This window comes from Diabrotica undecimpunctata, chromosome 7 (genome assembly GCF_040954645.1).
Source record: "Diabrotica undecimpunctata isolate CICGRU chromosome 7, icDiaUnde3, whole genome shotgun sequence".
Lineage (NCBI taxonomy): Eukaryota > Metazoa > Arthropoda > Insecta > Coleoptera > Chrysomelidae > Diabrotica > Diabrotica undecimpunctata.
The window spans coordinates 110453656-110481602 of NC_092809.1; the positions used below are offsets into that span (position 1 = coordinate 110453656).

The following is a 27947-nucleotide window of genomic DNA, read 5'->3' on the forward strand; positions in this document are numbered from 1 at the left end:
GTGTCTGATTGACCTAAAGAAAGCGTTTGACAGAGAATACTTAAAGATGTAATCCATTTTCTGTATAATAGAGAACTTCCGGAAAAAAACGGCAATAACCACATAAGCAGAATGGAGGATACCCGTGGTGTCAAAATAGCAGGAGATAAGTCACCAATCGGTAGAAGAAGTATCGGACGACCGCACAAAACATGGAGTGATAACCTTCCATAGAGGTATTAATTCAAAAATGAACAAGCCAAATTGCTTATAAAGAGGAAGAAGAAGAGGAAGAATATCGTCGCGGGGATTAAAAATTTTGAAATGCCGTTGCGATATTAGCGTGTGTGACAATTTTTCACACATTTGCAATATCTCCTTTAATTATGGACTAATTTCAATATTTTTTTTAATTTGGGGTGGCATATAAGTACACATAATAACATCTAGATGACCCTTTTTATTATAAATATTCATTAATTTTGTTATAAACAATAAAATCAGTGTTGATTAGGACGCATAATTAATTATCTCTCCTTGTCGTAATTCCATGTGTACTTTCAAGACTCTTGACATTATTTTCTGCACCCTAATCTTAGTCTTGCTTTCACAAATTTTATAAAGTACATTGGGATATTGATCCACCGATCGTTGACCCTATGCACTCAGAATATTTTATTGTATATCGAGATTAATATACTCTTCATAACATTTTAATGTACGTAAAAATATAATGCAATAGAGATGACTTTGTAGTCGAAAAAAAAAAGTTGAATTCAGATTTTAACCTCATAACCAAATTTATATAAGCGAATTTACTTCATTATAAGTAAATACCAAAAAAATCATATTTATACATCCTACTTTAAGTAATGCTAATTTTAGATAAATTTATGCAAAACATCCAGAGCACTTGCGATATATGTACAAAAAAAGTAGTATTACGTCAAATATTATACTCTTCGACAAGATTACTCATAATCTCCCTCTCCACAAAGAAATTTTGATATAAACCAGTTATATATTAAATAAATACCATGAATATTCACATTTAGAAAAATTGTAAACATGTCTGGGTGTGTGATTGTGTGTGTTTTATTCGCGATTCTTTCTTCGAGTTCAGTCACCGCGGAAAATGGAAATACCACTTTGGTTTTTGGTAAGTACATACAATTAAAACTATTATTAATAAGAAATATTTAAAATAAATAATAATTAACTAAACCAACCGAATAAAATACTCTAAAGATTCTACAGTTGAAACTGGTTTTTCCCGTTAAGTACAGATTTCTGGTTTTTATTATGTAAATTTTCTTTACATTTTTATATGTATATAAAAGATATATAATTGTGTTTTGTTAAAACAGGCTTCTTCAAAAATAAAACCGGATGCTTTCTAAATTTTTTCATTTATTCTTAACTCACGGTATTTGTTTCTTTGCCAATAAAGCCCTCGCGTATAAAGTGTTTCAGAAGTGTACTTTTTATACTTGGTTGGTGACTCCGCCAGAGCTTTCTAATTCTTTTTTTATATATAGCGATTTTACATATATATTAAACTATAATAAAATGGTTTTCATTGCGTAATAAGTCTTTCTGTACCTAATTGGATCTCCTTGTATCCTCCTCGCATTTCGATCCCTCCTTGGCAGCTCTGTTCCATAAGATTTCTTCCATAAATTGCCTTGGTGATGCCCTTCATTCATGTTTTTGCCGTTCTTTCTCATTTGGTTACTCTGTGGGGGTCCAACTCAATATTATTTTGGGGATTCCGCTATCTTTCATTCATCTGAGATGTCTGTACTATACAAATTGCTGTTTTTCTATGTCTTCTATTTATTATATTCCTTTTTACTCCTATTCGTCCCCTAATATCCTCATTTCTTATGTGTTCTAAGTGAAAGTTTCATACGGCCCTCCCTTAAAAGTTCATTGAAGTACTTTATAGTATGGTGTTATATTTTTTGGTTAATTACCATACTTCTGCCCTATATGTTAACACTAGTTTTAATATTTTATTGCAAATTTATTCTTTGCACCTTCTCTCATATATTTATGCATAAAACCGAATTCACAAATTAAGCATTTTTCTCATTTTGCCTTGTAGTAGTAAGTTTATGAATTTATTACCAATTTGAATGAACTTTTAAATTTTTTCTTGATCCAGGTTTAGTTTTTTCGTAGCTTCTTTCCTTCTTTTACAAAGGTACTGAATTTTGGTCATATTTAACTTCAGACCCCACTTTCTGTATTCTTCCACATGTTTCCTTGACATATATTCTTTATTTTTTTTTCTGTGCAATAACAATTTAATCAACTGCGTAATTTAATTTGTAGATTATGTATTTGTATCGCCCATCGGCTGTTCTCTTACATTTCTGTTACTAATATGCCAGGGCTTCATCAGTGTATCTATTAGATAATAGTGGAGGCTTACCGCATCCCTGTCGGAATACTTTAGTGACCAGGAAATGTTCCGATACAGTTCTTTCAGAGCATAAATGAGAGTAATATTTATATCAGTTTCATTATTATTCTGGCTTTACAAACTTGTGTGTGTCCTAACCTCCTCAAGAATTTCTCTCCAGTCTTCCCTATCCATTACCTTCCTCCGCCAAGCACGTATTCCCATATTGCTCATGTCTTTATCGATATTATTAAGGAACCTTGTTCTGGGTCTTTCTCTTTTTCTCTGACCAATCGGTCTATCAAGGAGTGTTATTCTAGCCGGGTCATTTTGTTCCATGCGCATTACATGCACTATCCACCTCAGACGTCCTATCTTAATATGTTTTACAATATCAGGTTCTTGGTATATTCTATAAAGTTCGAAGTTGTATCGTCTTCTCCACACTTCATTGTCATTCACTACTCCACAGATTTGCCTTAGTACTTTTCTTTCAAAACATCCTAACATGTTTTCATTATCTTTTTTTGTTGGAGTCCAGGTCTCTGAAACATATGTTAGTACTGGGCGTATTATTGTTTTGTAGAGTTTTATTTTTGTATGTTACGATGTAATTGTGGATTTAAGGAGAAGATTAAGCTCAAAATAGCATCTGTTGGCCGTGCAAATTATGTGGTTTATCTCTGCGGTAGTATTATTTTCAGTGTTAAGGAGCGCTCCCAGGTATACAAATTCGTTCACTGCTTCGATGTCGTCGTTTTCTATAACAAGTGGTTGTATGAGTTGTGGTTGCGTGCTTATTTTCATGAACATCGTTTTGTTGGGGTTTATTATTAAACCCATTTTTGTTGCTGAATCTTTTAAACATACGCGTCTCGTACAGCGTTTTTCGTTCTTCCAACAATATTAATATTATCAGCATAGGCAAGGATTTGCACTGATTTATTATAAATTAAACCAGTAGTTGTGATTTGTGACATACGTATTACTTTTTCCAGAGCTAGATTGAACAGTATACAGGAGAAAAGGTGTTCCTGGCGCAGCCCGGTTTTTGTTTTAAAAGGTTCAGACAGTTCCCCTTAAATTCGTTAAATTCGTACTCTATATTAAACTTTTTCAAGAGTTAGTTTTAATAAATTTACCAACTGATTTGGTATTCGCTAGATCTTTCATTGAACATTTCTCTTCTATACACAGAGTCGTAGGCTGGTTTGTAGTCTATAAATATGTGATGAATATCAATGCCATATTTCAGTGTTTTTTCTAGAATTTGTTACAGGGTTGCAATCTGATGAATGGTCGATTTACCACCTCTGAAACCAGCTTGGTATTTTCCCGCTATCCGTTGTGCACATGGTTCCATGCGGTGACACATTACTGTGGAAAATAATGTATACGCTGCATTTAAATGCGTAATTCCCCTGTAGTTAGCGCATTCAAAGATATCTCCTTTTTTGTGTATGGTACAAAGTATTCCAATTATTGGGAGGGATTTCTGTGCCCATATTTCTTTTATAAGCTGCTATAATGCCATTATGGTATCATGGCCTCCTTCTTTATATAGTTCAGTTGGGAGATTATCTATGTCGCTTGATTTGTTTCTGGCTAGTTTTTAACTGCATCTTTAACTTTAAGAATCGTTGATGGTTCCTCTTCCCTCTCGACTGTTCCCCTTACCTCCCCTCTTTCGTCTTCCAGGTTTTTTTCTTCTTTTTTCATATTAAGTGCCTGGTTAAAGTATTCCACCCATCTATTCAATACATCTTTCCTTGTTTTTCGCAATAGGTCGCCAGTTTCTAAGATTTTCCACAGGTTATTAATTGGAACTGTTATAAGCTTTTGTTAAATCCACCATTAGTAAAGGCAACTTAAGCATTTAAAAGCCTTTTTCTATTACTTGGTTTATACTAAAATATATTACAACTCTATAAAATAAACAAAATTTTGCATTTTCAAAACACTGAAGTTTGAAAAATCTGGGATACTCAGATTTAACTTAAATTGTTTGTTTTAGTGATGTATAATCAAAATATAGAAATTCTGTAAAAGTAGTACAAAAGTAAGCATTGAATAAAAGATACCTTCATTGTGTAACCGAAATCATATTATTCTTGATAATTTTCTTCGCTTTCTATTTTTTGAGCGGATGGCTTTTTTTCTTTATTTTTCTTTTTAGGCAAAGTGATTGTTTGATTTTCGGGATATTCTACACACCAGCGTTTTTTAGGTTGCCTATGCTTTTTCTCCCTACTATTTTGAAGTGAAGCTTCTATATTGGCATCAGAGAACTACGAACACGTGTTCGTAGTTATCTGATTGGCATTGTATTACTTTTTCTATATAGTAAAATGATAAGCGTTACTTAGGTAGCACCACGAAACACAAAATATCGGGTCTTTTATCTTTAATGATTTATATCAAAGACTCTGTAAGTCTTAGAAATATAAAAATGGTGACTTTTTACATTATTACTTTTTATATTATATAATTTTTTCCTGTTCTTCTACTCCTGAAAGGAGTAGATATATGTGATATTGTATATAATTTTAAAGTTTGAAAGTTAATTATATAGTATTATTCAATTTACAGATGCTTTTGAAAACATCACAGAAAAAGTTCCATCGTTAAATCTAATCCATTTTGGTAGAAAGAGCTACTATATCGGAGACATTTTTAAGGTACCTAAATTTTATTAATTTTATATATAATTATAAAAATTATAATTAACTTAAAGTTATTAGCAAACCAATTTTGAATAAATTTAATGGTAAGAAATGTGACAATCTACATACACATATATTTGTACAGCTGGTTCCTAAAAAAACTGATACGACTCTTAAAGCGCATTTTGTAGAAAATTGAGCAGTGTATTTTGAAGGATAAATACTTATTGTTTAAATAATGTCACTGTCACTACCAAATCTCAAAATTTGTCAAATAACTTATTCTGTTCAACCTCAAAAAATGGCTTTACATTCTAGCAAAGAACTAAAAGCAAGAATATCATTTTAACGTAAGCAGAACAACAGTTTTTAATATTAATAAAAATTGGAGAGAACAAGAAACTATCGAAAGGAAGCAAGATTTTGGAAGACCAAAAATATCTATCGCTCATAAGGATCGTACGCTTTTGGAGAAATTAGAAGAGAATCCTTTTGAAGATGCGAAACCTGCAAGAATTATGTCACAGTTTCTGGGAAGACAGACAACAACTTGGCGCAGAAATAAAGCATGGCAGACTTATCTGAATGTTCTAGAAAACATCATGTTTCCCAGTGTAGAAGAGTTGTATCCAGAAAATGATTTTATCCTCCAACAAGATAATTGTCCTGTTCACACTGCAAATATAATAAATCAGTAACTTCAGAATAACAACATCGAAACCTTACCATAGCCCAACTACAGTCCAGATTTAAACCCATTCGAGAATGTGTGAAGGGTTATTATAAAACGGTTGTATCGGCGTAATTTTATACCTCAAAATGCTGAAGAGCTGTGGCACGGTATACAACAGGTTTGGGAAGAGCTCTCTGAAGAAGACAATTTCATAGTTCCTTTCAGGGAGATGGACCGAAGACTACAAGCTGTTATAAATGCTGATGGAGATATTACAAAATATTAATTTTATTTTTACATACCTAAATTTAGTATAGTTTTGATCTTCCAGACCCTCGCTTTCTATCGAGAGTTTCTTGTTCCCTCCATTTTTTATTAATAGAAAAACTGTGGTTATGCTTATGTTAAAATGTTTTGCTGCCTCTGATAGTGCCTAATTATCTTTTAATTTGGTTACAATTCTTGCTTTAACATATATATATATATATATATATATATATATATATATATATATATACAGGGTGTCCCAGACTAATTTACCCACGCTATATCTCTTAAACGAATAGAGATTTTCGAATGGGACAAAAAGTGATCTATTCTACTTGTAATACACTTTAATATAGCGAAGAAAAAATCATCCCCTAAATGTTCATCCCTTAGTTACAACCCCTAACTTTAATTTTTTAATAGCACCCTGTACATTTTTTTATAGTTTTGGATGTGGTCTTCTATCGTCTATTCAACCAATTTTTTTAAATAAAATGGGTTTGTAAGGTATCAAGAAAATATCAGTTAATAATATTACAAATTAATGGAAAACTTAATTAATACTTAACATTTAATTAATGGCGAAAATAATATTTCACAACAACTGTTCAAAATGTCCTCCATTTTGTTGAATACATAATCTAATTCTTTTATTTAGCGAACGAATTAATCCATTTAATATTACTAGATCGTTTTGTAAATCGGTAAATACTTGTTCAATTTTGTCTGTTAACTCATTTACTGTATTAATTGGAGTGTTATACACTTTTGATTTCAAATAACTCCATACTGTAAAGTCTATTGGATTAAGATCAAAACTACGAGCAGGCCAATGAATCGGTGCATCCGCTCCCCGGCCTATCCACCTATCAGCGAAATGTTCATGTAACCACCTTCTACAAATTCTTGTGTAATATGGTGTAGCACCATGATGCATGAAAAACATGTTTCTTCGTATTTGTAATGGAATATCTTCCAAAATATCATGTAAAATATTGTTTAGAAAATTGTAATACATGTTACCATTTAAATTTCCGTGAAAGATGTGGTATCCTATGAAACTATTTCCTAAAGTAGCTGCCTAAACGTTTATCTTGAACGTGTGTTGGAAGTGAGTTTCCATTGTAGCCCTTGGATTTTCTTCAGCCCAGAAGTGCATATTTCTAGAATTGAACATACCTTGTCTTGTAAATGTGGCCTCGTCTGTAAACAGAATGTTGCTTAAAAAATTTGGTGCAGTTTGAACTTTATTTTGCAATACTTCACAAAAATCAATCAAGTGGCATATCGTCAGGTAACAATTCCTGCACTTGTCGATAGTGGTAAGGATGTAATTGCTCTTCATGCAGAACTCTTAAAACACTTTGATGGGAAATATTCGTTCTTAATCCTAACCTGCGTGTACTTATTGTGGGATCATTTATTACAGCATCCAATATTTGCTGTTCAACGCGAACATTTCTTGCTTCTCTACGACGACCAGCATCTGTATTTCTTCTTTGAAGACAACCGGTTTCTCTCAGTCGTCGTTCAGTACTTACAAAACTCCTGGCATTGGAAATATTTCTGTTCGGATACTTTTATCTGTAGCGTCTTACAGCGGCAGCAACATTTCCCGAACATTCCCCTAATACTAAAAGTATGTCTGTCATCTCAGAATTTGAATAGTGTGCCATATTGCGGGCAAACAAATTTAAAAATATAGCAAAAGAGACGTGTTAAACAAATTTCACTGTCGAGTACAATAAAAGTGTAGATAAAATAATTTAATTGTTATTAAACGTCACTGACAATTCATAGACTACTTGAGATTAAAGTGTTGTTGCTAACACAAGTGTCAATTCCAAAGCATACTTGATGAATATTAAGAATAAGAAATGTAACGATTACAATAAAATACATGTATACCTTCGAGTTTAAATAAATCGAAAACGGTGATATCTATCGAAATATTACAAAAGCACCTTTTTTGCGTAGAAAAGTCTAAGGAAACAATTTTTAAAATATTTTTTTAAAATATGTAAAAATTAAAAACATGTGACGCAATAACCCCCACTTACCCTCCAAAACTACCCTTTATTAATATAGGACGTGGTAGGTGGTGACATTAAATTAATTATCCTAATGTCTTATAATCACTCCGAAAATAGGAACTCCGTATTCAAAACCGTTTGGAAGATATTTGAAAAAATAAGAATTTCCATTCACCCCTTTAAAGGGTTATATCTCCCTTATTATTCAGTTTTATAAAAAAGTGTACATAAAGAAGTACCCTTATTTTTGGACGTACTATGAGCTCTAGACATTAATGTACATAATTCTGGACCACCTTGTATATATATATAATAAAATAATAACAACCCTATTTTATGTAAAAACTATCATTTATATACTCTTTATAAAATGCAGGAATTCAAAATAATACCAAAATTTAGACCTTAACAGTTATTATAATTTGTGAATTAACGTATGTAATCAATTGTTTGTTGTTTGTTTATTTTATTATTTTTCTATCGTTATAAATATAATATAATGTCAGATCAATCAAATACACTGCTCAAAATGATCAAATCTTACTAAGAGTCGTATCAATTTTTTTAGGAGCCAGCTGTACATTGACCACAAGTACAATCAACCAGTAATATAGAAGTCATTAATTGTGTCTTTTTTAACTTTTAGGGAAATTTCTATCATGCTGAGCAATTTTGTAGATATCATGGAATGAACTTGGTGAATATAGAATCAAAGACGGAGATGCATTTTCTTGAGGACGCGATTTTAGAGAAAGGTAACAATTTTTTAAATCTTAATAACGTTTGGTTTGTGTTTTTAAATAGTTTTAAAGAATGTTTTTAAAGTAAATATAAGTGGTTGTGTACTTACTAAATATTTAGTTTTATTGCTATTGACCAGCCAAAACACAACTGCAAATAAAAAAGGAAAAATGTATTAAACAAATGTACTCGTAGTATTAAGAGTCTGATCAAATAAAATTACAATACACGTAAATCAAAATGCAATTCGGTACAAATATTCTCCTATATAATATCATAAGGAAAAAAAATTTGCTAGTAATATTTTCGACTGGTATGAAAGTTCGTTGCCAAAATTTTCGCGAATTAAATTTTAACAGTTAAATCACGAGACGTCAGTCGAGTGATTTTGTCAAAACTTCATAAGCGAAAATTGCCAAAAGGCAACAAACTTGAATAAAACCAGAAGAAACTTTTGCCGGTAAATAATTTTCTCTCGAATGATATTTGACTATTTCAGAGAACTATTTCACTAGACAATTAATGCACCATATCAACGAAACGTTTTTATTTATTTGTTAACAATAGTAAATGCACAATTGTTATAATCTATTATAGTACAGAAGAATTCTGAAAATATCATGGACAGAACACGTCACAAACAAAGAGGGTCTGGGAAGGATGAACAAAGAAATGAAAATTTTAAATACAATAAAAACAAGAAAATTTGAATATCTAGAACATATTACACGTGAAGAGAAATACACCTTGCTCCAACTGATTATGCAGGTAAAGATCCAAGGAAAGAGAAGCATAGGGAGGCGTAGAGTGTCATGGCTGCGCAACCTGAGAGAGTGCTACGGATGTAGATCAAATGAACTTGTCAGAGCAGCCGTCTCAACAGTCCGAATAGCTATGATGATTGCCGACCTCCGCCGCGGAGATAGCACTTGAAGAAGAAGATAGTAGTTTGCCCATTATTTTCTAGCAAAGCATGATTTTGTGTATTATTGACCTGTAGCTCAAAGGTCAAGCTTCATTTGTTGTTCTGAAATTTTTGATCAACTTCTGGTGGTGACTGGAATCCAGCTGCAGTTATGGTTTTAGAGAGCTTGCATTTAAGTGATCCGTTTATTTAATTAACTCTTGTTCAGAAACACCTTGCTTGAACAAGGCTAATACAGCTGAAGATCGATGAGAATGGTTTGTTATTTTACGTTTTTTGTGTCTATTCCAATTTTTTCAGCTGACATTTTTGTCCACTTAGATACGGTGTTGATTTCAAGTGGACAATTTTTGAACCAAGATCCATCCTTCCAGTTGGGATAAACGGTAATACGATCAACGGTATGTCTGATAAAATATTTGGTTCCCATTTTTCCATTAATTTCAAAAATAGTCCAACTGGGCAGGGGCTGGGCGGCCGGTTCTCATTCGCTTCACTGCGGGTGGTTCAGTGGGTGGGAGTTCGATCCCCAGGTCGGTGTACAGAAAACAAAAAGGCTAACGCAGCAGTTTAAAATTCTATAATGAATCTGCGGCTTAGACTAGAATATGCTGGTGTCTGATCGGCCTATGGTGTAGCAGTACAGCAAGAGATAAGGGCTTGCGGCTCAGTGATACTCCTCCATAGATCCCTACCAGGAGGATGAGGCGCCTAAATACCGGTGTATATATATATATATATATATATATATATATATATATATATATATATATATATATATATATATATATAGAAAAGAAATTTAATCTTTGCAGATAAGTTAAATAGTAAACTCTTAAATATTGGGGAAATCTGCAAGAAAGACTCTAATGAGTATCAATTGTTTCGCCGAACGTTTTCGCCAAAGAGAATTAATTTAGAATAGGAAGAGAATAAATTATAATTAGCCACCATATATTATCTATTAAAACATTATTGATCTTACCTTAACTTAGAATTGTAGAGTTAGAATATTAAAAAACGATCAACGGTATATTAACCTTGGGTATACCTTTACGTGTAGCTTCAAAGCTACCATACATTTCAAACCTTAAAAAAAAACTTTTTTTGCACATAGTAACAAAAAACACCACTATGTTACTAGCAAAGTTTTTTAATATTCTAACTCTACAATTCTAAGTTACGGTAAGATCAACAATGTTTTAATAAATAATATATGGTAGCTAATTATAATTTATTCTCTTTCAGCCCTGAAGAAGCCAAATTAATTCTCTTTGGCGAAAACGTTCGGCGAAACAATTGATACTCATTAGAGTCTTTCTTGCAGATTTCCCCAATATTTAAGAGTTTACTATATATATATATATATATATATATATATATATATATATATATATATATATATATATATACAGTATGGTGGAAATGAAAGGAATAAATTCGTTATTTCGTAAACCGGAGACTTTAAGGAAAAATCCTGAAACCCGTCGATTTTTATTTTTAAATAAGCTATTCGTAAGAATACATTTTTATTTTTGACGTCATCTATGTGAGCGTGATGACGTCATTGCTAAAATTTTTAAATAGAAAGGGGGTAATACATTATTTGAAGGGGGTAATACATTATTTGAAAGGTCTTTTAAATACCTATTCAGCCATATCAATATGTCTGAGTATTTGATGTTTGTAATTGTTTAAAAAAATTATTAAATATTTATTATTACAATAAATATTTATTAAGTATTGATATGATGTATTATTGACACCCAAAAATAAATTTTATAAAGGCCATCACTGGTAATGAAATGTCTTTTTTATCTACTTTTTACCTTTTTAAAAAAACTAGTTACCTTATCAATATGAACATTGATAGTTGGACTTCAAACTTAATTATCTTTCTGTCAAGTGATTAATAGTATTATTGTAGTAAACGTATTCAAAAAGTCTTTGTATCTTTGAACATGAAGCTAACTAAAACGCAAAGAATTGAAATTCTCATAATGATTGGTTATGGAGATAAAACACTTACGCAGAAAGAAGTATGTGCGTTATTTAATAATAAATACCCCCGTCGAGAACCAATTTCACAATCCACTGTAAGCAAAATTGAGAAAAAATTTAGAGAAATGGGTCATGTTAAAGACCTTCCTAAAGGTAGTAGAAAACCAATATCTGAAAACCAACAAGTAGACGTTCTGTTAGCTTTTTAAGATAATCCTCATAACAGTTCACGGCAAGTAGCATTAGATAATGACATAGACCATTCAACAGTTCTTAAACAGCTAAAGAAGGAAAAGTGGCATCCCTACAAAGTAAGTTTAGTACAAGAACTTATGGAAGATGATTTTGATAGACGAATTGAATTTTGTGACATTATAATGGAACGAAATAACAGAGATCCGATGTTTTTAAAAAAGATTATTTTCTCTGATGAAGCTACATTGCTACTAAACGGTCATGTCAATCGTCAAACTTATCGGTACTGGGCTACGGAAAATCCACACTGGATGCAAGAGTTCCTTACTCAATACCCAGAGAAAATTAATGTTTGGGTGGGAATAATAGATAATAGGTGTATTGGACCATACTTTTTCGAAGAAAACTTAACAGGTCCTCGATATTTAGAATTTCTTCAAAATTTCTTGCTTCCAGAATTGAACCGGTTGTTTCCAAACAGAAATGATTTATGGCTACAGCAAGATGGTGCGCCTCCACACTATGCTGCCTTGGTACGCAACTACTTAAACAACGTCTTTCCGAATCGGTGGATAGGTCGAAGAGGAACAATAGAATGGCCGCCTAGGTCACCTGATTTGACTCCTCTTGATTTCTTTTTATGGGGATATTTAAAAAGTAAGGTGTATCAAAATAGACCACAAAATATAAAGAATACGTAATGAGGTTGTTCAAATAACTCGAAATAAACGAAAGTTTTAGAGAATGTTAGAGAAGAGTTCGCGGCACGCCTTTCTCATTGTATTTTAGCTGAAGGTAAACAATTTGAGCACTTAATTTAGGTTTCGTTGTATTTATTGAACAATACTTAATAAATATTTATTGTAATAATAAAAATTTAATTATTTTTTTAAACAATTACAAACTTTAATTACTTAGACATATTGATATAGCTGAATAGGTATTTAAAAGACCTTTCAAATGATATATTACAATACCCCCCTTTCTATTCAAAAATTTTAGCAATGACGTCATCACGCTCACATAGATGACGTCAAAAATAAAAATGTATTCTTACGAATAGCTTATTTAAAAATAAAAATCGACGGGTTTTAGGATTTTTCCTTAAAGTCTCCGGTTTACGAAATAACGAATTTATGTATTCCTTTCATTTGCCCCATACTGTATAATATATATATATATATATATATATATATATATATATATATATATATATATATATATATGTATTTATATTTATATATCCAACTGGGCATAAATTTTCGTTTGATGAATTCTTCTTCTTCTTTAAGTTCAGGTCCTATCGGAGATTGGAAATCATTCTGGCAATTATAATTTTGTTGGTTACGCGCCTGAATAGTTCAGTTGAACTGCATCCAAACCATTTACGGAGATTGCGTAGCCACGAGATTTTACGTCTTCCTACGCTTCTTCTGCCTTTGATTTTACCTTGCATTATATTCCTTAGTAGTTCGTATTTTTCACCTCGACACATGATGTGCCCCAAGTATTTCAATTTCCTGATTTTTATGGAATTTAAAACTTCGCATTGTTTTCCTAGTTGTTCGAGAACTTGTTCGTTTGTTTTGCGATACATCCATGATATTTTCAAAATACGTCGGTAACACCACATTTCGAACGCTTCTAGGTTTTTAATGTTGGATTTTTTAAATGTCCAAGCTTTAACCCCATACAAAAGGGTAGAGAAAATATAACATCGAAGCATTCTTATTCGGAGCGATATATTGATATCGCGATTACAAAAAAGTTTTCTCATTCTATTAAAAGTTGCCCGTGCAATTTCAATGCTGCATCTTATTTCTTTTGTCTGCTCAGTATCTTCTATGATCCACGCTCCAAGGTATTTGTACGAAGATATTTGTTCAATTTCTGTATTATCTAGTACTAGCTTAACTTTGATGTTTTGTGCTTTTGTAAATACCATGAACTTGGTTTTCTTCAAATTTATTTTTAGTCCATAATCGTTGCAATATATATTTAGTTGTTCAGCAAGGTGTTGCAGTTCTTCTAGTGTTCCTGTCAGAAGGTCGGTGTCGTCAGCATATCTTATGTTATTAAGTGGTTCACCGTTTATTATAAGGCCCTCACTGACTTCGGCAAGCGCTAATTCTGAGATGGCTTCACTGTATAAATTGAATAACAAGGGTGACAAAATACACCCTTGGCGGACTCCACAACGAATCTGGATATCCTCGGTTAGTTCATTTTCAACTTTCACTTTTACTGTTTGGTTCCAATAGAGGTTACATATGATTTTAATGTCTCTCCTGTCTATGTTTTTATTTAATAAACTTTCTTTAAGCCGGTTATGCTGCACTCTGTCAAATGCCTTCTCAAAATCAATGAAACAGGCATATACTTCCTGATTTATATCTAAGCATCTCTGCGAAAGAACACTTACTGCAAACAGTGCATCTCGTGTTTCCAGTCCTTTCCTAAATCCCATTTGTGTATTACTTATGCCTTCATCTAATTTCTTATGTATTCTATTGTGAATTACTTTTAAAAACAATTTCAAGACATGACTCATTAGGGCTATGGTGCGATGTTCATTGCACTCCTTTGCATTGGCTTTTTTGGGTAGCAGTATGAATGTTGATTGGAGCCATTCTTTAGGTATTATACCTCTTCTATATATGGTATTGAATAGATTCAAGAGAAGATCAATATATTCAGTATTCACAATTTTGAGTAATTCGATAGGAACTTCATCAGGCCTGGGAGAGATATTGTGACACCTTTAGCTTGTTTAGCTTGTTTCATTGCATATTCAATTTGCATTTGCAATGCAATGCATTTGATGATTTACTTAGCAGCTATTTGCTGCTCGCCAAACTTTTCGAACCGCCTTGAGTTGTTTTGAAAAAAATGCGGTTGTATTCAATTAGGAATTCAATATTCAAATTCTCCCATAACATCAAATTCCTTCTGGAAAAAGTGATCCTTGCAGTTTACGGCCTCATTGCCTCTCCAAACAAGTCCAAATGAGCAAAGGTGAAAAAATTTTTTGTGCTCCATCGGGGGTTTCCTCGTCGTAGCTCTGAATGATTTTTTAATAGTTCTTCGGTGGATAATGCTTTTAAACTGAGTTTTCTTTTTTCTTGAACACTTTGAAGCTGTCTCCGCTTGGTATTTCTAGCCAATCTTGCACATTTAAAAGATATATCTGTAAAAGGGTCGATTTTTATGCCGTACTCCGTAAAATATTTTTTTTGTACAATTTTTGCTCTAGTATTCCACATTGAATTTACAGAAGACTCTTTATAGTCTTCGCCATTGCCTTTTTTCATTTTAAAGGCATAATCCCCGAGAATTTTTGCTAGTTCCGTTATGATAGTACATCTTTCAAGCGTAAAATTTCTCACCCGGAAATTTCTCACTCAGAAAATTTGGTCAAAATAGAGCTTTTATACCTCTGCGTGTTCAATGGAACATTTTTCGAAACCAACTTTTTGATTTCTTCACCTGACTGGCATTCAAATCTTGATTTTTAGTCTGGATTCAATATATCTGTCCAAAATTGATTACGCCCCAATGACTACTGTCAAACTGACAACAACAAAATTACCAGACACCTTCGTGACGGATCTGCTATAATTTTGTCGCTGAGAAATCACGAGCAGGGAGGAGTTTTGTCAGCAGTAAACGTGGCGTTGCTATGACGTTTTATCAGTTAAAAATAGTCTAGTGAAATAGTCAAGAAAGTATATGATTTATGTAACGGGATCATTGATTAAATAATAAAAATTTGGTAATTTTTGCACACAATTTACTATTTTAATCGCTGCATTATTTCATGTTTTATGAAGCTTTTTAGGTTTTTTTTTGTAAAGTTGAAGGAAAAAGCTTTCGTTGAAGACTTGCTTCATTAAATTTAACCCTTATTTGATTTAAATAATTAAAAATAAATCTTGAAAAACAAATTTGCAAAAAATGATTATTTACATTATAAGTAAGCTCTATAAATATTTTATTTTGCAGAAAAAGTTGCGTTATATTACCAATATAAAGCAAAAAAAAATGGTTGAAAAATGTTCAACAAGTATTGTGACATTTATTTTGTTTCTTAAACGATACTACTTTTTCAATTGCATAAGCTCAGTTGTTGCCGATAGAGCATACGCTTTTATAAGGTCTCAATTTTGTTTGTTTTTATGATGTATTTTTCGACAAATGCATAAAGAAATCAAAATTAAACTCATTGCCAAAATGGCGTTTGAAAATTATTCTTATTTGTTTATAACTTGTGTTTTAATGACGTCGCCGCGGTATTCGTGTTCCTGACAATTTTTGACACATCTGAAAAAAAAAATGGTTTTCTAGGACCATTTTTTGCCGAGATAGCTTTTTCAACTTTAAAAATTCATATTTTTTTATGTATCAATATTAACATTCAAAACTGGGCGACTACATCTATCAATCCTACTATACCCGTAACTGGTGAGGACCATTTTTTGTTAAGTGTATGGTGAGTTGGGGTCACACTGAGCCCAATTTGTTTTGCAAAATTAGACACTGATATTTGTTTATATTTAAAAAAAAATGACTTTAATAACTTAGACGTTTATTTTGTTATAACATAAATTTAATAAATATTTGAAATACTAATCACGCATAAAAAATTAAACTAAGAAACAGTCCCAAAAACTGAGTTATTTTGTAACTAGACTAAACATTATCCTGTAACAAAAAAAAATGGCAAACAAAAATTTTTTTTTCTTAAAACATAAACTTAAACATTCAATCTAACCTACCAACACAAAAAAAAATAACCAAAAACATCATAAAAACTATAATCCATTCTTATAGGCAATCTTTGCAAATGTGTGTTTTACACATGTGGCATATTGGCTCTTTGCAACTAACGCAAACTATCTTCGTTTTTCTATCCAATGATCGGATCAACAACATAATTAGAAAGTATCTTGGTTAGACAATAGATCGGCGGAAATGTTGTCTATGCCTGGAGATTTTTTTGGTTTTAGGGAATGAATAATACTCTGAACTTCTGATTTCGTTACGGGTTTGAGAAAAAACGTACAATGACATGTAGTTTTTGGAGGATCAGGAGACGAGGATAGATCAATATTTTTAACAAGCGTACACCCTACATTAGAAAAATAATCATTAAAAATATTAGTGATTACCTCATTATTTTGATTTAAAATGGAAATAATTTCACTTTTTGTGCTATTATTATCCATTTTTTTAATAGTATTCCACATACCTTTAGAAATGTTTTTATATTTTGTAATTTCCGTTTTAAAATAATGTTTTTTACCTCAATAATTAGCTTATTTAGTTTATTGTTGTAAATTGTGTATTCTTTTTTTAATGTTAGGTCATCTGAGTTGTTCATAAATTTTCTGTAAAGTTCATTTTTTTTATTAATAAATTTTACTAAGCCGTCTGTCATCCAGATATTTCGCTTAACCTCACATCTTTTTTTCTTTATTTCTTTTGTATTTTTATTAATAAATGAAATGAGAGTGTCGGTAAAATTATTTAAGAAATCATTAGGGCTATTCATATCAGAACAGTGATCCCAATTTTGAAAACCAAGATGTCTTTTTAAATCGTCGTAATTAACTATTTTCCTAAACTCAATTGCATTCAATTCTTTTTTTCAAAAGAAACAGTTACAAATGTTGCTTTATGATCAGTCACGGAGAGATACAGAACATCTGATAAAGCATTGTGATTGATACAAAACTTACTTTTTACAAAAATGTGGTCAATACAACTATGAGAATTACCCTAAACTCTAGTATTTTTATTTATTATTGATAAAAAATTATGTGCACTCAATATACTTAAATACTCAGAAGACTCTGGTGCCATATTTTTGATATTAATATTAATATCATCCAATAAAACATGATATTTACAAACATATTTTTTTGTGATCTCTAAATATTTATCTAGACCAATACAAAAATGTTCGTCATCTGTCGATGGTGGTCTGTAAATTAATGTTATTGTATTTTGATTATATTTACCTTATATAGTTATCTCTGATACCTTACATACAGTAATATTTGCAATCTTCACCAACATTTTGATTTATATCTCCTTCGTTATATAAAATGTTATAATTATCTATTTTAAATAAAGATATATCAGGAATAATCCAAGTTTCCGTTAGACATATACAGTCAAAATAGAGTGTCATCTATTGTCATACAAGTCATGTTCTAAAGTATTAAAAATTTTTAAAGACGAAAACAGTTTCGTACGTTCCCATCATATTATTTTTATGTAATCTTGAAAGGCGATAAAAAATGTCAAATTTTCAATATTTTATATTAGATAATATAAAATAATACAGTATTAACTTATTGTACAAAAACCCAAAGATTTTACCGAAATAATTTGTTTTAGGTGACTCTGCTTTACATTATTGGATGTCTGGTACTCGTCTGCCTGACCAAGAACGGTGGATATCATTTACCAGCGCTAGAGGCATGTCTTATTTTAACTGGAGTCCTGGTGAACCCAACAACGCCTTTAAGAATGAATACTGTATTGAAATGAGATTTGTGGACAAAGAGTTAAAATGGAATGATGTAGGGTGTACTAATGAATTTAACTTTATTTGCGAAGCGACGTGGACCCACGATTGTCAAAAACTCTATGATTATTTGATAAAGCATGACATGGATCTTAAGAATATTACCGATATCATAGACACAAAGTAATTGTTTTAACTCAATATTATTAGTTTACAAAAAAAATAAAAATTAATGTTTATATTCAATTCCCGTAATGATGAAACTCAAATCAGTGAATACACTGATCTGTATGCGTCCACTGCTGGATATAGGTCTCCTTCAGCTCTTTCCATATGTTTTTTTCTTGTGCGGCTTGCATCCAGTTATTGCTAATATGCTTCAGGTCGTCAGTCCATCTGGTTGGTGGGCGTCCTCTGCTCCGTATTGCTTGTTATCTAGATCTTCACTCTAAAATACGTTTTGTTCGTCGGTTGTCTGATAATCTGGCGACGTGTCCTGCCCAATTCCATTTAAGCGACGCGATTTTTTCGATGGAGTCTGTTGTTTTTGTTCTACGACGTATTTCTTCGCTTGGGATTCAGTCTCTCAGAGAGACACCCAACATCTGGCGCTCCATAGTCCTCTGAATCACGCAAATCTTATTCACTAACTTTTTTGTGAGTGTGAATGTTTCCGCTTCACAAGTGAGTACAGATAACACACATTGGTCAAAGATTTTCCTTTTAAGGCATATGGATAGATGCGATTTAAATACATAGTTTAATTTACCAAACGCTGCCAAGGCTAATCCTTAGCGACGTGGGAGCTCACATGTGTGGTTATCTCTTCCCAACCGAATTTCATGTCCTAAGTACTTATACGATGTAGTCTGCACAATATCCCTTCCATCAACAGCAATATTTTAATTTAGCATTAGATTCGTCATTCTTTGCGTCTTGTTCATATTAATTTGTAGTCCGACCTCCAAGGAAGCGTGATATAATTTTTCAAACATTATTATTGCATCATCCATACGATCGGCTATAAGGACGATGTCATCTGCAAATCTCAAATGACTGAGGTTCTCCTCATTTATGTTGATACCATGCTGGTTCAGATTGCCTTCTTACAAGTATGTTCTAAAAGCGTCATGAATAGCTTTGGAGAGACGGTGTCTCCTTGCCATACTCCCCGCTGTATACAGAATTTATTTGTTTTTCGTTCAGATAGTCTTACGCTAGCTGTGACATTTTGATATATTTGAACAGTGCCAATGGTTTGTTGTATTTTGCAGACTTCTCTATTAGGTTCTTTATCACTAGTAAGTGGTCTTTAGTGCTGTATCCCGATCTAAATCCAACTTGTTCTCTAGGCTGATAGAAGTCTAATTTAGCGTCCAGTCTTTTTTTGATAATTTTTGGGAAAATTTTATATATGTGTGAAAGCAAAATGAGAGGACGGCAGTTTTTTAGATCTATTATGTCTTCTTGATTGTGTAATAAAATAATGACTGCATTGTCCCATTGAGAAAGAGTTTTTCCTTGGTAGATGCATTTAGACTATATATTTTTTTCTTTTCAAATATTACAATTTTGTCTTTCGTATGATTCGGATGATTCAATATATTTTCAATATTGGATGATAGCACATCTCGAAAATCTTTTAATGATTGTGCTTGTATCCATGCTTCTACACCGTACAGTAAGTCACCAAAATACTAGAATCCTAATAATTTTCTGAAATCATAAGCATGTGTAAAATTAATAAATAACCTTTGTTTTCCTAATTTTTGATAACTATTAATTTGTAATACTCTGCTTCCCTCTTATCCCTATTACCATCCCTTCATATTATACTTTAGACTTTTCCTAATAATTTTGCTAGGACTTTACATACTATTTCTAGTAACGCGATTTCTCTTTAGTTTTTCTACATTGCTGTATCACCTGCTTTTAAAAGTCAGCATATTAGAGCACTATTAAAGTGTTACTATATTTTGTCTTATTTTCTTATTTGGTCATATTTTTAAGTCAATATTCTCTTCCCTTTAGTCTTATTCCGTCTTCTGTATTTCTCCTGTAGTTTTATTATTTTTTAAGTTTATCTGTGCATATAGTCTTCTTCTTCTTTTGGTGCCTATTCGTTTCGATTATTGGTGATCATTCTGGCTATAATTATTTTATTAACTGATGTTTTAAATAGGTTAGTTGTTGTTGTGGAGAACCATTTCCAAGTTTTTTAACCATGATATTCTCTTTCTCCCAATTCCTCTTCCGCTTTCCGAATACTTTGCCTTGAAGAATTATTTTCACTAATCTCTATTTAGTGTCGTTTCTCATTATGTGTCCGAGATATTCTAACTTTCTCTTTTTAATCGTATACATCACTTCTCTTTCTTTCCCCATTCTTCGTAGTACAGTCTCGTTTTTATCTTGTCCGTTCATGATATTATTAGGATTCTTCTGTATAGCCACATTTCGAAGGCTTCAAGTTTTTTTTTCCATCGCTTCAGTGAGTGTCCAGGATTCAACTCCATAATATAATATCGAGAAGATATAACATCGTACGAGCCTTACTTTTATCTCCAGATTAAGGTTGTAGCTTTTAAAGAGTTTGGCCATGTTGGTGAATGCAATTCTAGCATTCTATTCTACATTTTACTTCTTGTGAGTGATCCCATTGTTCGTTTACTATTTTTCCAAGATAGGTAAATTGTTTTACTCGGTCCACTGGTGTATTCTTGATAAGCAGTTGGACGTCTCTAATTTTATTTTTGCTGATGGCCATAAATTTAGTTTTTGATATGTTTAATTTTAGTACAAATCTTTCACTTACTTCATTTACTTTGTTTATTGATTGTTGTAAACTGTTTAAACTGTCTGCAAAAATTATGGTGTCATCTGCATAACCGTTCATGTTGTTTAGGCGTTCTCCATTTAAAAGGATTAAATGTTCACAATTTTCCAAGGCTTCACTAAATATTTCCTCTGAATATAGGTTAAATAATATAGGTGAAAGTATACATCCTTATCTAACGCCTCGCAAAATCTGGATCGCTTTCGTCGGTTTATCTCCAAGGTTTGTTCTTATTGTGGCTGAGTATAAATTTTGTATGATACGCCGGTCTTTATCATTTATTTAGGCTTTTGTTAGAACTTTCATCATTTTGGTGTTGAACTGTGTCAAATGCTTTTTGGTAGACCACAAAGCAGGTGGAGATATCGCAAGTCATATCTTTGCATCTTTGGAATAATACCTGTAGACTAAACAGTGCATCTCTTGTACCCACGCCTTTTATAAATCCAAACTGTGTGTCTTTTATGGCTCATTAGACTTCTCGTTCCCTGTTTCTTTGGTAACGTAATAAATTCTGAAACTATTTCTAATTCTGAATACTATTTTACATAGTAAAAGATTCATCATCAAGAAGTTTAAGAAATTTAGACTGTACTCCGTCTGGTACTGGAGCTTTGCCTTTTTTTAGTGATATTATGGCTGTGTAATAAATTAAGCTTCACTTATGGTATCGTATGGTACATTTATTTAAAACACTACTGTACACTCTTATAAAGTTACTTATCTTAAATGTAATAGTACTTAGTTGACGTTGCTAATACGTGGTATATCGACTTGCCATCTTGACGTTAATTTAGTTCTGATCCCCGAGATAATAATCGTTGTCTCTTTTATAATACTCCTTGCTATATCAGCAGTCATTCATTAATGGGTCAAGTTTGTTTTATCAACCCACGACAACAATACGGTCGCGATTCACAATTCTGCTGACTTACACAATCTAATCGAGGCTATTTTTTATGAATGTCCTCGATTCGAATTATTAAACATATACGAAGTGTGTTACACGTTCCTTTTGACTTATTCTTTTTATGAATTGTAATCTTTTAGGGATAATACCACAGCTGCTCTTATTTCTGCCAGTAGTATAGGTGGTCCTGTTTCCGTAGGTATTGGGGACTAGTTCTCTCTCTTATCAAAAAATAAATTTCGTATGTAATTTTTCCAGGTATTATCAATACTCTTTCTTTCCACGATTACTTCTCCGTTGTCATTAACAAGTTTACTTATTCTTCTGTTTTTACATTTGCCTGTAATTTCTCTTACCTTTTTATGCACGTTGAAGTCATCATATTTACTTTGTAGAATTTCGATTTCTTGGCATATTTTCTTCAGTTCATTCTGTTTGGCGTCTCTGATCATTCTCTGTATTTCTCGTTGTAATGTTTTATACATAAAGTTATTGCTCTTGTTTTTCCTTCTTTCTTCCAACAGCTGCAGAATCTCTGTCGTCACCAATGTCTTATTCTTATCTTCTTCGTTCTTCATAAAATTGTCTTTAATGTCTTATATCGTTTTATTAAGAGATTCTATCTTCTCTTCTGTGCTTTCCGTTGTATTATCAATTTCTTTGAATTTTCTGTTTATTGTTTTGCTGAATGTTTCTTTTACTTCACTACATTTTAGTTTTCTCATGTCATGTTTTTTTTTATAGTTTTTGTAATATAGTAATACATATTTTTTAGGTTGAATAATAACCAATATCAGACGGACAATACTTCTGTTAAAGCACAATAAATGAATGGAATGTAAAAATTTGAGATGGTGACGAAAGCCAACTGAAAAAGACATTAATATTATTATGTACAGTATTTGAGTTCTAGAAGACTAAATAAACACCTCGATATTTTATTAAGCTTTTAATTTTATTAGTTACTTTATTACCTTGTTACTATTAATGAAAATAGCTCCTACATTTATTAAATCTAAAAGAAATGCACCATAATATTTACTAACAAGTACTAAGGGTCATAATACAAATTGTGATGATTTTAACAAATTTATTTAACTTTTGACATCACAAAGATTATTAGTAAAACATGTTTGTGATCTGTGCTCTGTGATCTGGCAGAAAATTTTTTCGCTGCTCTGCCGTCAAATATTGCTAATTTACTTAGCGTTACCTAGGGTTCAGCACGTGAAGGTAAACTGTCATTACACCCTGAGTAAACTAGTATTGCTGCTCTTAAGAGCCAGATTCCTTCGTAAATATATGGAAAATCTTGAAAGTGTATTTACAAGAGAAGTTCTTTTTAGATTATGATGATAAACGTTTTTTAATTGTTCACGCTGGTTCACGCAAAGGATTTGTTTCGGGAGCAAATTTATTATTTTGTTCAAAATTTAACGTAGCTAATTATCATGGAGAAATGAACAACGAACTTTTTACTAAGTGGATAAGAACACAAATAATACCTAATTTAGAAGAGCCATCATTGGTTGTAATGGATAATGTTTCTTACCACAGTGTTCTTTTAAATAAACAACCTTAAACTACTTCAAGGAAAGATGAAATTATTAGTTGGTTGATAACAAATAATATTAAATATGACCTACATTTTTCTAAAGCTGAATTGCTACAAATAGCCAAAAATAACAGAAAAGAAAATATATAATAATATGTAATTGACGAGTTGCTCTGAGAATATGGTCATGAGGTGTTGATACTGCCTCCTTATCACTCTGAATTTAACGCAATAGAATTAATTTGGGTAAATTGCAAGTCGTATTACAATAAGTATATTGGTATAGATGGGCATGAGCATTCGGATACTGCTGTTTTAAATATGTGGAATAAGGGAGATATATTTGGGAGAAATGTGTCAGACATACTAATAAAATTATAAAAAAATGGTATATCCAAGACAAGAGTATGGTGAATATTGACATTTAACCAACTATAATATGCTGGTGATAGCTTAGATTCAGGCAGTGACGAGAATTAAAATACATGAGTTTCTATTTCGGTTGGCATTCGGTTGGCAGTTTATTGTTATTTAGTTACCCAATCTTTTATTTCGGTCTTGTTTGAAGACATGTTTGGTACTTTCTCTAAGGATATGCTATGGTATGGAGCGTTATCTATTATAATTTATTAGGGATGGTTCAGACAAATTTTTTAATAGTTGATTTTCAAACCACGATAAAAAATTTGCTTGATTCACTTCTTCATGGTAGTCCATTATAGCTCATTTAGAGGAAAATAAATATATTTTAAACACTTTATTTGTATTTTTTTTAATATTAAACTAATTTTATTGCTTACTATTTTCCAAAAAAGTCCTTAAAATGATACCAAGAATTAAAAAAAAAGTAAGGCATCAACACGAGGTCTTCCACTGCTACGTAGTTTACGAGGTTCCGTAGGGGTCATCTATCAAAATCATAACCGCGTTTGACACTGCTACTATGTGACAATAGAATAAAATTAATACAAAATTAATTATTTTGGCAGATTGTACAAATAATAGTAAGATTACTTTTTAATCTTCTTTTCGTCATATTTTTATTAATCCTATTAACTACGAATACTAATTCAAATACACAAAAATTATAATAAATAATATATTTACTAAATTTAACTTTATAAAATACATCCATCAGGATAGTAGCCATTTCAAAATTATTGCATTGACAGTAGTAGGTATCAATGATAATTATCTACACATCGACGTACGTGTCATTTAATATTTTAATTTAACTTTGAAAATAAATCATGACGCAGGGGAAAAGAAGGAGTGGACGTACTATATACCTATCTAATATTTAGATAAAAGCATTTTTGTATTAAATATTTTGAACATGTAAGCAGTGATTTTTACTTACCAAACTAATTTTCATTTGGTAAGTTAACAAAAATTGTTTTTTCTTTTTAGTTCAACCTTGTAAGTATTTTGTCTTTTTTAGCTCTTGATAATAATTGTAAACACAATTGAAAGCTCGAGAATAAAAAAATAGTTAACCAATAGCCCTATTATTGACTCCAACCCATCCAAAACAGTTATATATTTATATATATATATATATATATATATATATATATATATATATATATATATAAATATATATATATATATATATATATATATATATATATATATATATATATATATATATATATATATATATATATATATATATATATCATAGCTTCATCTTCAACAATAACCAGCACTACGAACTATCATTGATATTCCGACCCATACCATCAGTGATCTAATTGGTAAATTCATTTATGTATCTAATCAATATATTGTATCAATATTGTCAATATTATAATATAATTACAATATCAATATTGATCATTTTGATATTTTATATTTAATTTAAGGACTTTTCCTGGTGGAAATCGCCTTTTTTATCAATTTATTCTTATATAAAAATATTTAAAAAAATGTTTGTTTATTAAATTTATTAATTGTATAAAATGTTATATAATTGTAGCAATGTACCAACCAATATTGATCATTAACAATTTATGAACTTAAGAAAAACAACAAACTGCAGACAGTATTTGCTCCATTCGTGATCAGAAGACCAGGCAACAATTATTGGCAACGAACGCAATATGGAATAATATTTGAAATGATATTTTCCCAAAGAAAGGCAATGGCAATCAGGTAAATGCACCGTGATGGCTCTAGGCTAAGATGCAATTCGAATACATCAGAAAGATCATGCGTTGAGATAGACCATTGCTGTTGGATTGATATCTGCATAAAATACCACTGTTTGATTGCCAGCTTATACCGGAGCAATTATGCATTTTTCTTAGGCCTCACTGCGAGCTTGGGGCTCAAGCTACTGTACATTTGTCTAATTATGTATTAAGATTTACAGTATATAACAACTCACGATCGTTTGTTATACACAGAGGCGTAGAAAAAAGGTTTAATATAGATCAGAGTTAGATAAAACAAGTCTGCTATATTACCCTAATTATATTTAAGCTTTTAAAAGTGTGATGCATAAATGAATTGAATAAGCTTGTTTTAAAGAAAGATGAAGCAGCATGTTGTAGATTTCAAATTTGTAGTTCGGCCTCATAATTTTTTTTGTGTATCTAAAATCACCTATTCTATAATATATGTACTTACGACGTTGGCAAACAATAATTGCTCTGCAGTTACATAAAACATGTTTGGCGGTCTCCTCAGTCTTTTCGTAAAATTTGCATGTCGCTCTGATCACTTTGACGATTTCACATACATGATATCTGAGTGAGCAGTATCCAGTGAAAACATCAGAGATCACTCTTGTCTTTATTCTTATAAAGCTCTTAGAGTAGTTTTGTATAGTGTACGATATTCAGATCAGAAGTTCTCAAACCAATTCAAGACCAAGAGAGGTGTTAGACACGTCATGAGGATGGCTTTAGATGGATGGGCCGGTAGAGTAACAGAGGTTGGTAAAAAAATCTACAATTTAAGATTTGCTGATGACACTTGACTTATAGCAGCAAATAAGCAAGTAATGTTTAATCTCCTACGAAGAGTTGAGTACGAAAGCAATAAAGTTGGTCTAAAAATCAATAAAGCTAACACAAAAATAATTATGGTCGACAGATTCCACACTATTCAACTGACTAACATGTTACAGGAAAACCAGATAGTGGACAGTTTTGTCTATCTCGGGTCTAGTATAACTAATGAATGGTAACTGTGAAGCAGAAGTTCGGAGACGTATTGGTATGGCAAAAAATGCGATGAGTCGCCTAACTAAAGTTTGGAAAGACAGATCTATCTCTCAAAATATTAAGATGAGACTGGTGAATGCCCTTGTATTCCCAATATTTCTATACGGGGCAGAGACTTGGACTCTTCGCGGACGCGAGCCTCAAAAAATTGATACCTTTGTGATGTAGTGCTAGAGAAGATTGTTGCGCATACCTTGGACAGCTCATAGGAGAAACGTTTCAATTCTAAACCAACTCGAGATTAAAAAAAGGACGTCCACAATATGTCTGCAACATATTCTGCAATTTTTTGGTCACGTGGTTCACAGATGTGACGATAGTTTGGAGAGATTAATTTTTTCTGAAAAATTAAGAATTCAGCTGGAAACTCATTATGTGAAGCTCTCAGAGCAGCTAAAGATAGAGACCTATAATAATGTTGTATATTCTTATAATGTTTATAAAATTGCTTTCATCAAGAGCTCCATATAGTGGAACCCTATGAGTAGTTTACCCCCTGCATGTGGTTGATTAACTCGAACTTACTGGATACTCATAATTACTTTATTGGTTCTCTAAGTACAATAATAGAGAGAGTACCCAGTTGACGGATGACAACACTAGCTTCGACTGTTCACTCGTAATTCTTAATTCCTAATAATCTACTCCCGTTATTTTTCGGTTATTTAACTCACGTGGGTTTGTTTATGCATTCATTTTTTTTTAATATAATTTGTACACATTATTTAATAAGCTTTTGATTACATTGCAAATTTCCCTAGGTCAGGGCGTGTTCTAGTTACACCGATATTTTCAATGTCATAAACAAACAATCGCATTTAGAAATAAGCAATGAATAATATTATTGAAAGGATTTTAAATTTTAAACTGAATTGGTTACTTAGATCTGATTTCTGGATGCTTAATTATATCCCGTTACAGACCAATGGAGAAAAATTGTTAGAAATATTGGAAGAAATCACGATCCTCAGTAATGAGGAAACGACAAGAGAGAGGGATG

The 27947-nt window shown here is 31.7% G+C and overlaps 1 protein-coding gene across 1 annotated transcript; it reads left to right on the top strand.

The window, feature by feature from the left end:
- The first annotated feature begins 988 nt into the window (after window positions 1-988).
- LOC140445702 (perlucin-like) lies at window positions 989-23103 on the top strand. Its single transcript, XM_072537965.1, has 5 exons — window positions 989-1138; window positions 4976-5064; window positions 8669-8777; window positions 18287-18599; window positions 22938-23103. Exons 1-5 carry the CDS (start codon window positions 1048-1050, stop codon window positions 22987-22989), a joined length of 654 nt encoding a protein of 217 aa, XP_072394066.1. The 5' UTR covers window positions 989-1047; the 3' UTR covers window positions 22990-23103.
- The last annotated feature ends 4844 nt before the right edge of the window (window positions 23104-27947 follow it).